This window comes from Podarcis bocagei, assembly GCF_964188305.1.
Source record: "Podarcis bocagei genome assembly, chromosome: 5".
NCBI lineage: Eukaryota > Metazoa > Chordata > Lepidosauria > Squamata > Lacertidae > Podarcis > Podarcis bocagei.
Window position 1 is genome coordinate 22,855,535 of NC_138129.1, and position 16,380 is coordinate 22,871,914.

The following is a 16,380-nucleotide window of genomic DNA, read 5'->3' on the forward strand; positions in this document are numbered from 1 at the left end:
CCAATGTGAAACGAAAAAGTCAAGAAATGGCGACTACGTGAATCAGCTTGTGGAGGGAAAGGAACAGGCATAATTACTTCTCTCTAGCAGACACAGGTATGGCACCACCACCCAGCTTATCATCCTAAAGTGTGTTTTTTTAATCCCTCTTCCATGTCTTCACATCTAAATCCAATAGGTATTGAGGAAGGGAAAACACTGTTCTATTGATTTTCACTTTCCCAATTCCATTGGCTTCTAAAGTTTCTATATCAAGCAACTGCTTTCTGTATTGAATAGTTTAGTGAAGAACCCCACCTTCCCCTTGTCTACCATGAAACCGCTGCATCTTGCAAAGGATTATGGGAAGACTATTGCCTTCATGCCCTGCTTGTGGACTTCCTAGGGGCGGTTATTTGGTCACTGAAGGGAAAAGGATGCTGGACTTGATGCATCATCAAACTGATCCTGCAGGCCTCTTCTATGTATTCTAGGCTTCTCTGAGTCTAGGGTGGATCCTAGAACAACACTCAGCACCTTCCTATGGTTACACTTTGCTAACGGCAATTGGCTTTTCAAAAAAATCTTGTTATTACTGGTCTTCTAACTGGGGAGCCCCAGAAAAACACGGCCCTGCAACACTGTTAGAAAAATCACTGCTCTAACCCAACCTAATTTATCTGTGTGTTCCTTTTCAACAACTGAATGCACAAACCTGCCATATTCCAAGCCTTATCACTGATCCATCTAGCTCAGTATTGTCTACTTTGACTGGCAGTGACTCTCCAGGGCCTCAAACACAGACTTTTCCTAGGTATGCAGCTCAAGAGCCTTTTAACTGGGGGGGGGGGGGAATCTGAAATCAAGCCAACCTTGGTTAAAGCAAAGCAACTACCCTACCTCTGAGCCACAGCCTCTCCCAACTGACAGTTGAGATGGAGTTGCTCCAACATCCAGCAACCACATTGCAAATCTGTCTCAAATGCTAATCTTTGGATAGGTGTGCAGGCCATGTTTGTGGGAGGAACAGAATTAGAAGGCTTCTGCCCAACTAAAAGCACCAGGCGTGCCAATATTTTGGCACTGGTTATTACTCTTATTCAGGAGTGGGCCAATATTTTGCTGGAATCCAGCTACCATCATCTCCAGCCATTGGGCATGTTAGCTAGGCCTGGTGGGAATGAAGAGTCCAGCAACATATAGAGGGCACCATATTGGCGGCTGCTATTCTTATTAGTTTGAGGCACTTGCATTCACAGGTTTCTTTTTACATTTCGACTTCTGTAAAGTGTTGTGTACATGTGTGCATACACAATGCTAGCTTGAATGACAATATCTCTCAAGTTCCCCTGGCTTTTATCGTAGGGGAAAAGGACATCGGCTGCAGCACAGGGTGGTTGTAGCCATACACTTTCCTCATACAAAGAAAGAAGAAATTTCTTATGTCTGTCTCTATGAAATAAGTGCCTGTGTGTGAACTGAAGAACATGTGTTCTTCAGTTCAGAAGAACATGTGAACTGAAGAATGCATGCGTTTTGTACAGTGTTACCTCGGGTTAAGAACTTAATTTGTTCCGGAGGTCCCTTCTCATCCTGAAGCAAAGTTCTTAACCCGAGGTCCTATTTCTGGGTTAGCGGAGTCTGTAACCTGAAGCGTCTGTAACCCGAGGTACCAACATGAATTTGTCAGGTTGCATATTTCACATTGCTGGACTTTAATGTGCAATTATTTATATGGGGAGAGCTTGAGTGTGAAGCTTCAGGGGTAGATGCCCCTGTATTTCTGAAAATACAGAGTTCAGCCTCTGATGCCGTGGCTTTTAGTTTACTTTCATTAAAAAAACAAACATTTGATTATACTTGTTTTTGAAGTGCACACTAAGCCACACATTGCATTTTTATTTTTTTTAAACCACCTGCAGCTACTCCTGATCCACTTGGCAGGTCCTCTGCATTCAGTTCTCCTGTAGCTGTTGCTGAAAATGTAAGGGAAGTTGGAGACCGACTTATCTTTGGCAATCTCTCAAGCGCAAGTCACTCTTTCTTACTTCAGTTTCTGGTTCCAAATTACTCAAAGTCCCAGACTTATGTCTTAACTGGTAAACTGTTAAGACTTGCATGCCATTAGTGAAAGGGCAGAGAATGAGTGCCCTTCCATTTTACCTATGTGCCAATTCATCTGACATTCCAAGTGTTTGCGTAATGTGTTTCTACATCTCTATCTACATTTTGCTTTTTCAAAAACAAGGAGCGCACTGCACAAAATCTCTCCCCCCCCCATACACAAACTCCTCTTTTATAGAAACTATCAGACTTCCTAAGCTCCTGCCAAGTACTTGCTTACGCAGTGAACAAATAATGACTTTTCCACCAGGAAGAAAGCATTAATTAAGTGTATTTGTCAGACTTCTATTCTAAAGGGAAGGGGGGGTTATCTTTTGGAGGTGTCAGCCAGAGGTGAAAGGCAGATTAGTATGCAATTGAGGGCCTTCTAAGTTAAATCTCATCTTTGCGGTTAGTTGTTAATAATGAAGTTGTCAGTAAAGAAAGAGTTTAATGGTTTTAATTTGGTTTAATTACTTGGAAATGCTTGGAAATGGGACTAGTTTGTTTGCTTGTATTAGCTAGAAAAAAAAGAAGCAGAGCTTGTGAAAAGGGGAGAGAGCAAGAGGGAGGGAGAAAAGGCTGAGCCACATGCCTGAACGAGGGCAAGTTATAATCTATTCTTTGGTTGCTGAGTTTCATGCCTTGCTGAGAAAGAATACACATATAAATTAACACGGCTTAGTAGTTAAGCAAGCAGCAGAGGGGAACATTTTTCCCCAACTCCGGAACTCCATTATAACTTTCCTCAAAACCTATTGCTTCATTCTTCTCTTATTTTATTTTTTAAAATCACCTTAGGTAATAATTTGTGTTAATATAAAACCAAAAACTTGGGTCGCTTTACACAGCTTTTCTTATAAGCATTCACTAATACTTTCCCATAACTCCATTAATGGCCACTAGAGGTTCAAATATAGTCAGATCTGACTGCCCAGGCTGCTTGTCCAGCTGGTGATTGTCAGTGGGCAACCTGAAGGTCCCTTCTCTCTCTTCTTATGGTTTTTTGTTGTTCAGCTGGACTTGACAGTCCTTCAAATAGTGGATGCTTTCAAATAGAGGGCTATCCTCTGTAAAATAGGACATTTGGCCATCCTGTGAGCTGGGGACTGGACATGGCACAAGAAAGAGGAGAGGTGCAAATCAGAAACTCTATGGGGTGATGGGTACCTGGGCTGAGCATTTAGAAGATTCCAATTAGTGCAGATGTAACAGCTTTTCTAACATCAGTGGTTTGCACTCCCTACAGTCATGTCAAGCCATGAGAACTTCGGCACACTCAAACTTCCCCTTGTTTTTTCTCTTTAAACACAATCCAAAGCTGCTGAAAACACAACACTAGCTGTCTTGCACAGCTCCACTAACAAACGATATAGTGGCACGTCTAAAACAGTCTTAAGATTGCCTACAATGACTGAATGCTTTTATTATTTAACCTAAAAGGGCACTGAACACAAGATTCAGCCTCTAGTAGGTTAAGCAAAATATTTCCTACTTCCTCAGAAAATCCTTCCCAAATTGTATTCATCTTGAGTTAATCCACCATCTACTGAGCGAATTACAGCGTATTTGTTTTGAAAATCTATTTTATAGAATTCTAAAGGGCTGTGTTTTCCTTAGGAAGGGCTTATTCTGCCTTTTCTCCACTTTCCCCTCTTTCCCCCCCTCTTGCTTTTTAAAGAGGGATGCCTGCTAAAAGGCCACGGCGGGTTTTTAATATCCCAAGGTGCCCAGCCCATATGAGTAACAAAATGTAAATAAACACAGCTGAACCAGGAAGAAGATGGAAGGTTTTCTCATTATAGAAATAAAATAAACAGATGTCCTTAAGCACTTTGGCTTATGTTTGTCAAAGGAATGGAGAACTCTTAGATGTCTGAACAGCAGCAGCAACGGTACATACTTATTAGGCCAATTCTCAAACAAAGCAAAGAATACATGCCATTCTGAATTAGCTAATAGAGCTCAAGGGGAAAGTCTACGTATCTGAGTTGAACCCTCACAATACAGATTTTCACAAACCAACAACAACAAAAAATCTTTGCAAAGCAAGTAGATTTGAACTTCTTCAATTAATTTTGCAGTGCTAGAAAATAAAACAAGTTCTTCTTTCTTTCTTTCTTTCTTTCTTTCTTTCTTTCTTTTTGACAGTGCAGAGAATGATAAAAAGCATCATGGGGCTAGCCAGCAGAACCATGAATCAACATGATGCCATTTCAAGGAAGATACTAATTTTAAGGGAAATTAATGTGACTACTGCAACCATATGATAAACTAAAGTTCTATTCTGATAGAAGTTCCCCCCTTGAAATAATTAATGCACAATTGAACTCTGTTCTGTTCAAGCTTGAGAATACCATAAGAAGACCTGAAGTTAGGAGAGCGTTTAGGAGATTTGTTGCTCATAATAGCCCTATTCAGACCTTCTTCATATATAGTAAGGGGGCTGTGCTAGCTGACTTCTCTCCCTTTATCCTGTCCCTGTTGCATGACTACCCTCCATGTGCTGGACAATCAGGGATCTAAATCATGTGCGGAGTCCCCATGCATACAGCAAAACTTTCCACTACATATCTTTGCTCCTCAGTGTGTGGAGGGTGGCAGAGCAGGCAATGGGGAAATGAAAGAGAGGGCCGAGCTAGTTAGCAAGAGAAGGATCATGCCTCAATAGGGCTAATGTAAACTCTGTTCTTACCTACATATAAAAACGTAAAGGGACCCCTGACCGTTAGGTCCAGTCACAGACAACTTTGGGGTTGCGGAGCTCATCTCGCTTTATTGGCCGAGGCAGCCGGCGTACAGCTTCCCGGTCATGTGGCCAGCATGACTAAGCCGCTTCTGGTGAACCAGAGCAGCACACGGAAATGCCATTTACCTTCCCACCAGAGCTGTACCTATTTATCTACTTGCACTTTGTGCTTTTGAACTGCTAGGTTGGCAGGAGCAGGGACCGAGCAACAGGAGCTCACCCCATCGCGGGGATTCGAACTGCCAACCTTCTGATCGGCAAGCCCTAGGCTCTGTGGTTTAACTCTACATATAGCTGGTGTGCTAAAGGATAGGGCCTGCACATCCTGCCCTTTGCTTATGCTCACTGCATGTAATGCTTATGCGATAAAACATGATAAACTGTTGATTTTCATCCCTGTAATTTTGCTGGGTATCAGGTGCATTGGACTACACTTGTGCAAACAACTTACACACTGTATCTATTAGGTGTAAGTGAGCCAACTCCATTAAGCAAGCAGACAATTCCATGGGACCACCACAAGCTGAATAAGCCAAAGTTGAATAAGTCAAAAAGAGCAGATTCAACCTTTCCATGCATTAGCGGATGCACTGTGAAGTCATTCCTGCTTTCTGCATGGACTGAGTATGCTTGGAACTAGTGCACAAAACCTAGCGGGCCAAGATTAGCGCACTGGTCAGAGGTTCCCCACCCCTGCTGCCCATCTTAGGTGAATAAACAGCTTCTGTACTGAGCTCTGCCCGTGGATCTAACACATAACCACTGTGCCTTGCCTAGTTCCATTATGGGTTCTACCCACTCAGACCCTGCCCTGGGTCCGCAGTATTGGTAAGATCACTTAACCTAGACTTACCAACCTGGTGCCCTCCAGATATTTTGGACTGCAAGACCCACCAGCCACAAATAGCATGGTGAATGGTTAAGGATGATGTTTTATAGTCCAAAACAGGCTTAGGCAAAGTCGGCCCTCCAGATGTTTTGGGACTACAACTCCCATCATCCCTAGCTAACAGGACCAGTGGTCAGGGATTATGGAAGTTGTAGTCCCAAAACATCTGGAGGGCCGACTTTGCCTATGCCTGGTCCAAAACATGTAGGCGTTTCCCGGTTGGGAAAGACTAACTGAACCAATAGTCTGCAGGTGAATACAGCAACTGAGTTCTAATTTTGTGCTTTTATCTTGTAAACCACCGAGATGAAGGGTGGCATAGGCATTTAATAATAATAAAATAATAATTACTATTATCATGGCCTTTGATTACTTTGTGAAAGTGTCCCCCCCCCCAATTCTCAACACAGCGTTGACATGTGTTGTGACTGTGGATCACCTGAAATAAAATACCTGAAATTTGAGTTGAGCTGCAAAGTTCAGAATGGATGAACAAACTAATGTGAATACAGAGTTTGGCTTCAGAATGTGTATGAAGGCAATTAAACAGGCATCCCCAGGCTTCAAAGTTATTATCCAAATCTGGTAGGGTGATCTACCTTCCTTAAATGGAAGCAGTGAGTTTTGGCCCCATTGTGTCTCCTCTTCTACTGACACTCCTTCACCTTCTTAGCAATAAAGGGAATTAGCATGATGTAATTTCATGTTTTTAGCCCACCTGTTTTTACCCGAAAGCCATAACAGGAAGAAAAAAAAAAGCTGGAATTGCTCACCTCAGTTGTACAGAGATTTGGTTCTATACAGGTTTCGTGATTGTGGAATTAATGCCTGTCATGGGTAATTAATGATGGATTATGTTTCAAGATTTGCATGGGAAACCTACTGACTACAAAAAAGATCAGAGCTAACACAACTAGGATTACTTGAACTTGGTCACACTTGGCCAAGGGAAAGTGAGCTCTTGCAATAATTTGTGCAGGAAAACCCCACTGCAAAATGGTTTTTCGGTGTCATTCTTTCGTGTAAGATTTTCCTTCGAACTATATCCCAAGATGTTAAATAATGACGATAAAAATAATATTTATCATTGTAATAACAGCAACAACAACAATGATTATTAGACCATCCTCCCTTCAAAGCTCCTAGGAACTTCCATGTACAAAAACTACAATAAAATACAATGTTTTAAAAATAAACACTGAAACCATAAAATTATCAAAGCTCACAAAATTCCAGCAGCACATGACTCACAACGAACACAGCTGGCCAACTATTGCATCAGCCCCAATGCCAAAAAAACCAAATATGTCTGGAGGGGGACACAAATGCACTTCTGGTGGAAGAGAATTCTATAGCCATGGTGCCATAACAGAGAAGGCCCTGCTATGAGTCACCATGGAACAAGCCATGGCTGTAGATTAAACTATGATCTGGACTATTGGAGTGGATCTCAAGTGATGGTTTGGCAAATAATGAGAGAGACACTTATATTTAACCTTTGCCTATGGAATCTGACAGTGCAATCCAATACATGTCTACTCAGAATTCTCACTGTGTTCAATGTGGCTTTTTCTCAGATAAGTAAGCATAGGATTGCAGCACTACTTTACAAATATAATTATCCTATTAGCATAGCCATTTCCTCTTAACCATCTTTTTACACTGTGAGACCAAAGACAAGACTACTTTGTGAAGTATCATGAAACGACAGGTTCAAAGATTCTATTGGCAGATGCTGAAGGACGCTGAATTCTTAAATTGTTCAACCCCAAATCAGCAACTGTAATCAGTAGATTAGACCCCAAGGGGGAAAAATTGCCAGAATAAGGACAGTGCCATGATTAGGAACTGCTGTGCTGATTGAATTAGGCAAAGGTTCCTTCCACACCAGCTGCTTCATCTGGAATTGCTATCCTTTGTTCATTCACATTTTACAGAAAATCTAGACAACGTTACAGCCATTCTATTGCATTCCAATGTTTTCAGTTTTGTCCCCATCTTTTTTCCAGACCCGATTGGTGGCAATTTCCCTCACATACAATGCAACTGCAGTGGCAGCCTATCCATCCAATTTAGCAAGAATGTGGTACAGTGGTACCTTGGTTTACGAACTTAATCCGTTCTGGAAGTCTGTTCTTAAACCGAAACTGTTCGGCGCACTTTCCCTAATGAGACCTCCCGCCATCAGTGCCCTTCCACCATTTGGATTCCATTCCTAGACAGAGGTAAAGTTTGCAAACCGGAACACAATTTCAGGTTTTGCGGAGTTTATAAACCGAATCATTTGTAAACAGGACTGTTCTTAAACTGAGGTACCACTGTACTCTGGGAAAGAGAAGAGATCCCAGCAGACTTTAGGGATGCCAAAATTATCAATCTCTTTAAAAAAAGGTGAAAGAACTGATTGTGGAAAATATTGAGGCATCTCTCTGTTAGCTGTGGCAGGCAAATTTCTTGCAAGGATCTTGGCAAACCGTCTCTTAACTATATCCGAGGTGACCCTTCCTGAATCCCAAAATGGCTTTCGGCCTTCTAGAGGGACAGTGGACATGATTTTCACCGCTCAACAGCTTCAAGAAAAATGCAGAGAGCAAAACCAACCCCCGTATATGGGATTTATTGACCTGACTAAGGCTTTCAACACTGTAAATCGTAATGCCCTGTGGACTGTCCTTCTGAAAATTGGCTGCCCAGATAAATTTGTAAACATCATTCGGCTCCTCCATGATAATATGACAGCAACAATCGCAGATAACAATGGCTCTCAAAGTGAACCATTCACAGTGGGATCAGGAGTTAAACAGGGTTGTGTTATTGCCCAGACTCTATTCATTATTTTCATTGCCATGATCCTACACTTTGTCGAAGGGAAACTCCCTACCGGAGTAGAAATCATATATCGAACAGATGGAAAGCTCTTCCATCTGAGCAGGCTCAAAGCAAAGAGTAAGGTTACTGTAACTTCCTTCATAGAGCTTCAGTATGCTGATGACAACGTAGTGTGCACACGCTCAGAGGATGACCCCCAAACCATCCTAAATATCTTTGCAGAAGCTTGCAAAAAGCTTGGCCTATCACTCAACATCCAAAAAACCAAAATGTTGCACCAACAAGTACAAAATAACCCCTCTGAAACCACAAATCCAACTCAGTGGTGTAACATTGGAAAATGTCGATCACTTCTCCTACCTAGGCAGTTATCTTTCCACAAGGGTCAACATTGATGTTGAAATCCAGCATTGCCTGAGCTCTGCGAGTGCGGCTTTCTCCCGATTGAAGTGCAGAGTGTTTGAGGACTGAGACATTCGCAGGGAAACCAAAATGCTTTTTTACAAAGCTATTGTACTACCAACCCTCCTATATGCTTGTGAAACATGGACCACTTATAAACACCATCTCCAGCTCCTCAAAAGATTCCACCAACGGTTTCTCCAAATTTTTTTACACATCACTTCGGAAGACAGGAGAACTAATGCTAGTGTACTGGAAGAAGCAAAGATCACCAGTGTCAAAGCAATGATTCTTCAACATCAACTTTGTTGGACTGGTCATGTTGTGCAGATGCCTGATTATCATCTTCCAAAGCAGCTACTCTATTCCGAACTTAAAAATGGAAAGCGTAATGCTGGTGGTCAACAAAAGGGGTTTAAAGACTGTCTCAAGACAAATCTTTAAAAAATGTAGTATAAACACTGACAACTGGGAAACACTGGCCTGCGAGTGCTCCGGTTGGAGAACAGCCTTTACCAAAGGTGTCATGGGCTTTGAAGACAGTCAAACTCAGGACGCAAGGGAGAAACGTGCTAAGAGGAAGGCACGCTTGGCAAATCCACACCGTGATCAACTCCAGCCCGGAAACCAATGTCCCCACTGTGGAAGGACGTGTGGATCCAGAATTGGCCTCCACAGTCACTTACAAACTCAGTGTTAAAACTGTGTTTATGGAAGACAATCTTACTCGGCTACGAGTGATCGCCAAAGAAGAAGATGATGTGCCTCATCGTCAGTCAATTTCCATTTCCTGTGGATGACAGGGGGCACTTTAAATATTGATCTCTTCATCTTCTTTTTTAAGTTGCAAAGTAATGCTTTTCTACACATGCACACATACTACTACTACTACTACTACTACTACTAATAATAATAATAATAATTTTTTATTTGTACCCCGGCCATCTGTCTGGGTTTCCCCAGTCACTCTGGGTGGCTTCCAACAAAGATTAAAAATACATTAAAATGTCACACATTAAAAACTTCCCTAAACAGGGCTGCCTTCAGATGGGAATGAAACTTGCAATTGAAGCACCCTATCCTTAGCAGGGGACATAAACTGACTGATTGAGGTTCAATTCATCAATTGCTGTTGCCATCCTGAACAGGAAGCTAATGCAGAGGCAAAAGCCACAGAGAGAAAGATTCTAATTATACTTACAGGGGACCTTTGATGAAAACTAGGCTCAAATCTGAGCAAACATTATAGAACAATATTGACCACAGTACAGTGCTATATTAAGTGTTGTGAGGAATCACCATTTAAATTCTGCTTCCTGCTGGTTGTCAAATGCCTCAGGAGCGCTAAAAGGCACTAGTATAGAGTTTCCTCTTCAATCACATGGACTTTCCTTTCACAAGGAGATACCAGAAACCTTCCAAACACTTTAGCAGGTTTCTACATGATGAACAATGTTTTGGGACTTTTTATATTTGCCCACATCTAAAGGCAGACAATAAATCCATCTTGCTAATTATACATCCGGCTTGTTATAACCATCATAAAACAAGCCCAGCTGGTAGAATCATAAAATGATGTCAAATTATATTCCCGCAGCCATAGCAGCAGTGTTCAAGGCTGTTCGAACAACTGCCAAGTTGGTCATCTCAATCTAATAAATAGCAAACACAGCCTCTTCCACTTCATATTAAAGTACTTAAGCATGTTCTAACTCAAAGAAGTTTTGAATTCATTTGTCATTATCAGTAAAAAAGGAAAAGAGAAAAGAGAAACTGTAATTAGAAAACAAATAAAATGATGACCACCTGCTTTAGAGGTCTGTTGTGGTTATTAATTATTACTCCACAATAATCTCACAATAAATGAGAAAGTTATGTGAATTCATGCATCTTTTGCTACTTGCAGACATGACCTCTGACGAAATGTCATATGACATGATAGGTGGGGACGAAAAATGAAATTACTTTTTGGTATGAAGTTAGGGCTCAGTTCTCTACCTGAAGGAGAGCAGAGAAAATGGCTGACGTTGCATGCCTCTGCTCTTTCACAGTACCAGTTTCCCAGAGTTCCTTGGTACAGAGTCATGAAAGTCAAACAGTTTTGAAACTAGGCTCTATATTTTTGCACAGTTCAGATGAATTAAAGGGCTCTGTCACCCTAGCACAACAAATCCGCTTTTTAAAATAATCACAGTTTTCGCAGTTTGGAAAGCAAGAGAAAAATGCACTGAAAAGTGTGGGATGAATGAAGAGTTTGCTGAATCAGGCCAGTGGCCCATCGAGTCCAGCATCCTGTTCTCACAGTGGCCAACCAGATGCCTGTGGGAAATCAGGAAGCAGGATCTGCACACAAGAGCACTCTGCCCACCTGCGATTCCCAGCAACTGGTATTGAAAGGGAAATCACCTTTGACAGCAGAAGTCAGATATAACAACCAGGTATAATCTAACCTCCATGTAAGCTTCCTGCAAGCAAATCAGGATGAATGCTCAATAAAGAACTCATCCACCCTTAGAGACATGCTATCTCTGATAGAAGAGGCAGCAAACAGACTTTATGACTAGTTGCAAATGCTAATGTTGAATTTTGAGGGAGGTTTGTTCCTGTGGTTTTTAGCTTGAGGAAACATTCAAACCACACCTGCAGTCCGAAATGGCACAGTCCAGTACCACATACATCACACAAAGCCTGCTATTTGTGTTGTCTCTTTTACACAAGCCTTATCTGAGGAAAAACCCCAACCAGGTGCTGGGCAGAGGGGAGTCAATCTAAAATAATTGGTACCTTGATCAAGCAGGAGTTCTTGTATCATGTCTGCTGAATAAATTGTTTTTCTTTTCTTTTTTGAGAGAGGAAAACCTTGACAAGAAAAACAGCTCATTGTCCTATTTTGGAGAAGTCGAACAATACTCTTTTGAAGAACTTGAGTCTCTTGGCCGTGTGATGGGATGTTAATTAAATTTTCACATGTTTGAGGGAAATACCACTGGACTTAGTTATATTAAATATATTCTGAAGAAAAATGAGCAACATCTGCTAGAAAAGCTGGCGTATTAAGCCGCCCTTGTAATTTTCAGTGTGTTCTGGGTGGACAAGCAGCAACGGGGGCGGTTGGAGGGGGGAGGGAGAAGACAAATTCCACAATACCTTCCCATATCTGGATGCAAACGTTCCCGTGAGTAAGGAGTGAAAAATAATTATCGTCTCGTCCAAGTCCCACACAAAAACACGCTGTGGTGAAAGACAGAGGGGTGGGGGAAGACAAAAATCATACCATATTAGTTGCAGGAATATATTCGTTTGGGATCCAGCCTCCCTCAAACCAGTGCTCTCCAGATATCTTAGACTACAGCCCTTTATATCATCAACACATTCTTGTTATCTTCACTCATCCAGTTCCATCACCTTAGCCACCTGAACGTTGGTTGCTTCTAGAAACAACTCCATATTTTCTCTCCTTATGACACCTGCCTATCATACAAACCCTTTATAAGATCTCTTCTTTTACATAAAGGTTGGGGAACTTGATCTGGCCACAGTGTGCCAGATCCTTATCTCCTCCACCACTTATGGCCCAAGTTTGAAAGGAGTGTCAGGACCACCCAACTGTCAATCACCTGAGATCGCAACAAAATCAGCTGATTATCTTTGGGACGTCAAATCAGTGGGCTTGAAGTCATCAGCCATCCAGCTGGCTTTCTGCAGGAATCAGCTGTGCCATCAAGTTTCCCACAGGAAACCCACTTGAACCCACCAGCTCAGACGTTTGCCTTGGGCCCTTGCCAAAGGTTTACCTGGTGGTGGCAGTAGCAAGCAACCATTTTGATTTCCCACAATGTCCCTGATGTAGCATCAGTCTAGGGCATTGTGGGAAATTAAAACAGGCCGCCACCAGATAAGCTTACACCAATGCTGAGAGGGAGCCTAACAGAAGACACTTGGCCAAGGGTCCCTTCAAACCTGAAGCCAGACCGGGTATTTTATGAACCTCCCTGGGTTACATCATATGAAGAAAAACAGAATCAAGAAACCACAATAAGGGTGAAAGGTTACATCTGCATAGTTTTTCTACCAGATGTACATGTAACAATAATCTGTTTTGAAATATATTCTACTCATAAGTCAAAATAACAGCAAGGACTTTAAAAACTTGGGGAGGAAACAAGTTATCTGGTAACTATATTATTTAATTTCAGTAGGGAAAAACCTAGTTACAGGTTGGGAAGCCTAAGTTTTACTCAGTGTAGTGCCATTGAAACTAATGAAATTGACTAGGTCCATTAATTTCAATAGGTCTACTGCCCTGGATTTAGTCAAATACAAATGAAATAGGGTTGGGGTGAAAGAAACCCTCTAGACATCTCACCTCAATTTCGGTGTCAGCTGATGGGGAGGGATCATTGTTTCTTTTCGATCGCCCTCGTAGCTTTCCATCCGTCCCTCTGTGCTGCCTGTCTGTGTCTGTGTCTTTTACAGGTGTTGTATATTCACCTACAGGTATATATAGAAAACAATTCTACTCAAAGCCAACTTCCTATGTTATGGTTCTTGAGCTTCTTGAAAAACTACACAACAGTGTTCCACTTATCATCAAAGAAGCAGAAATGACAATTGTAAGATCCTTCAGCGAATCACCATGGTATCTTAGCACAGGCATAGGCAAACTCGGCCCTCCAGATGTTTTGGGATGACAACTCCCATCATCCCTAGCTAACAGGACCAGTGGTCAGGGATGATGGGAGTTGTAGTCCCAAAAACATCTGGAGGGCCGAGTTTGCCTATGCCTGTTTAGCAAATCTTCAGACCAAATCAGGAAGCCACACACCTTGCTAAAGATGAATTTCCTGGTTTGGTTGTAATGTAGGGCTCGTCTGCTAAGTTGAGGGGAACCAATTCCCTTGTCTCTTGTCTTATCTCAGCTGATTCTGTTCAGATCTTGATCATTTGAATACAGCAGTGCAAAAGGACAGGGCGATTAGTAACCCTGAGATTTTTTAGAACACCAAAGGGGTAAAATTACTCTTTTGTAGTAGTACAACTCACCTTTTTTTAAAAAAAGAAAACTAATTATTCTACAGAAATAATGCAGCACTACAGATCTATATCTATCATCTAGCTAGCTAGCTAATCTATCTCACCCTAGGAGGTATTAAATGTTTCAAAAAAGGTTTAGAAGCATCTTCAGAGGATAGATTATCAAAAACTTTTTAACATTCCATCACACCTGTTTCACATTTTAACCCAGAAAACAATGGGTTCCCACCCAACACCTCAATGAAAACAGGGATATTTTATAAGTTGAATTACAATTTTTAATTAAAATTGCAAAAAATCAAAATGTAACACAATTTTAACAGCTTGCAACATAGTCTGAAGAAAAGGTTTGCCCAATTTCGAATAATGTTCCACTTAAAATCAATAGAGCTTTCATTTATTTTTCAAACAAACATGCTTAGAACGGAAGTTTTAATTCAGCCAAGCAGCTTAACAGAGTTCCGAAATTTTTGAAATAATCAAAGAATTGTTACTTGCCTTGGGTCTTTAAGTGGTGTTTATTGTGGGCAATGTTAATGTTGACAAGAGACCACATTTTAAATAACCTTTTTGAATACCACTGACTTCAATTTTTCCTTTTATATGGAGCTCTCCAATCCCTCTAGCAATTCAGATGTAGCATTTTAAATAGGAATCTGGTTCATTTTTTTTCATGGGAAGGATTTTGAAATCTCAGGCTGAGATCAAATCTAACGAGGGGGAAATACTCCAAAGTAATTTTGCAGTAATCTGCGTTAGCATTTTGTTTTCTTTTAATTTACTATATTTTTTTCTGTTTGACTAACAACAGATGTGCAGGGTTGTTCCTTAAGTGAGCACACCCCACTTTGGGTAGTACATACAGTGATTATCCACAAATGACGTGGTGCTTTATAAAAATGATATAGGCTGCTAATGAAAATTTCGCTGGGGAAGTGATATACTGACTGCATTCCAACAGAACATTGGAAGATGATGACATTTAAGCCCATAATTGATAGTTAAAAACTAAGCACTCCAATAGATCACGGATCACTTCAAGAAGTATGGAAGGGCATTTATTTAAAAGAAATAAAATAAACATAGAGCTCACTGTTTACTTAGCCTGTTATCTGTAGCTTTATTTAAAAGGTCCTCAATCAGTATGAATGCTTGTTAAACTAAGAACTTATAAGTGGTTGCTAAAAAAATGTTTTGTTTCTAGAAAATAAAATGAGAGCAGTGGTATTTGCTGCTATTGTTGATGATGATTATGTGCCCTCTTCCTACAGACAGCTATTTAATGACAGAATTTCAGTTTCAGTCACTTGTCTTGCTTTCTTCTCTGTCTGATCTTGACTTGTTGCATCTAACTACAGCTGCACTGGGACTAATGCTTTCTAGATGTGAAATAATTTCCCTTCCATTAGCCTTCTTTCAACATTTCACCAGCCTTTTCTAAATTTAATATCATTATTTTGAGCCCCTAATTAATACAGTATTGTATTTGGCTTTTTTGGGGGCAGGGGCGGGAATTGTACTGCCCTAATGATTTGATGCCAATATGCACACTCTTATGACAAATAACAAAGTTTGCTCTATTGCACTAATATCGAAAGAGCTTCATTGACTTGCACTATGTTTTCGGACACCGACTGAAGTTATGGTTCTTACTTTTCAAGCCCTGTCCTAAATCGTCTGAGTTCAGAGCAGATGAAGGACTAACTTATTCCATATGAAACTGCCTCTCAGTTAAGATCAGCAGCTGGCATCCTTCTCTGGACCCCCTGGCACTTCAAGCCAGGAAAGTGATTATTGGAAAAGGTCTTTTTGGGGGTGGCACCCTTGGGATACGAGCCTGACAATAACCACCATGATTGTTGCTTAGGACACAGAACAACATATTATTATTATCTGTTATATTTCAGAGACCTTTTAAGTTAACAGCAATGTGCTTTTTAAAGGCTTTATTTTAAACTGCCTATTTATTTTCAATTCATTATTTTTATATTATTTATTTATTTATTATTATTATTATTAATTATTATTATTATTATTTATTATTAGTTTAAAGCTGCGTTTACTTAGGAGCAAGCCCTACTGAATCCAACCGCACTGTTAATCTATTATTGTATTCAGTATATCATAAGAAAGTCTTGTATTTTCTTTAACACGTGGGAAATCTAAACATATATCCCAATACATCATCCACAGAAACTAATGTATAGTTTATGCTGCAAGGATTGGGGGGCTGCGGGAAAAGAAGCATCACAACTGAAGCTTAGCTGGAAGCAGGAGCAGACAGCACAGGGGTAGCAGTGCTGTGGGGCCACTCTCTCAAGAGCAGCATCCCTGCTGCTCACCTGTACAGCCCGAGGATGGAGCAATGAGGTTGCGGCTGTGTGGGTGCAATGCT

At 40.9% G+C, this 16,380-nt stretch overlaps 1 protein-coding gene across 4 annotated transcripts in view; it reads right to left on the reverse strand.

Moving 5' to 3' along the window:
• The window catches only part of EYA2 (EYA transcriptional coactivator and phosphatase 2), a 145,739-nt gene that overhangs the window by 26,957 nt on the left and 102,402 nt on the right, over window positions 1-16,380 (reverse strand). For all 4 annotated transcript variants that reach the window (XM_081196334.1, XM_081196333.1, XM_081196332.1 and 1 more), the window contains exons 8-9: window positions 13,318-13,442; window positions 12,099-12,182 (exon numbers count right to left, since the gene is read on the reverse strand). In XM_081196334.1, the coding sequence (XP_081052460.1) occupies window positions 12,099-12,182; window positions 13,318-13,442 (209 nt within the window). The remainder of the gene's footprint in view (window positions 1-12,098; window positions 12,183-13,317; window positions 13,443-16,380) is intronic.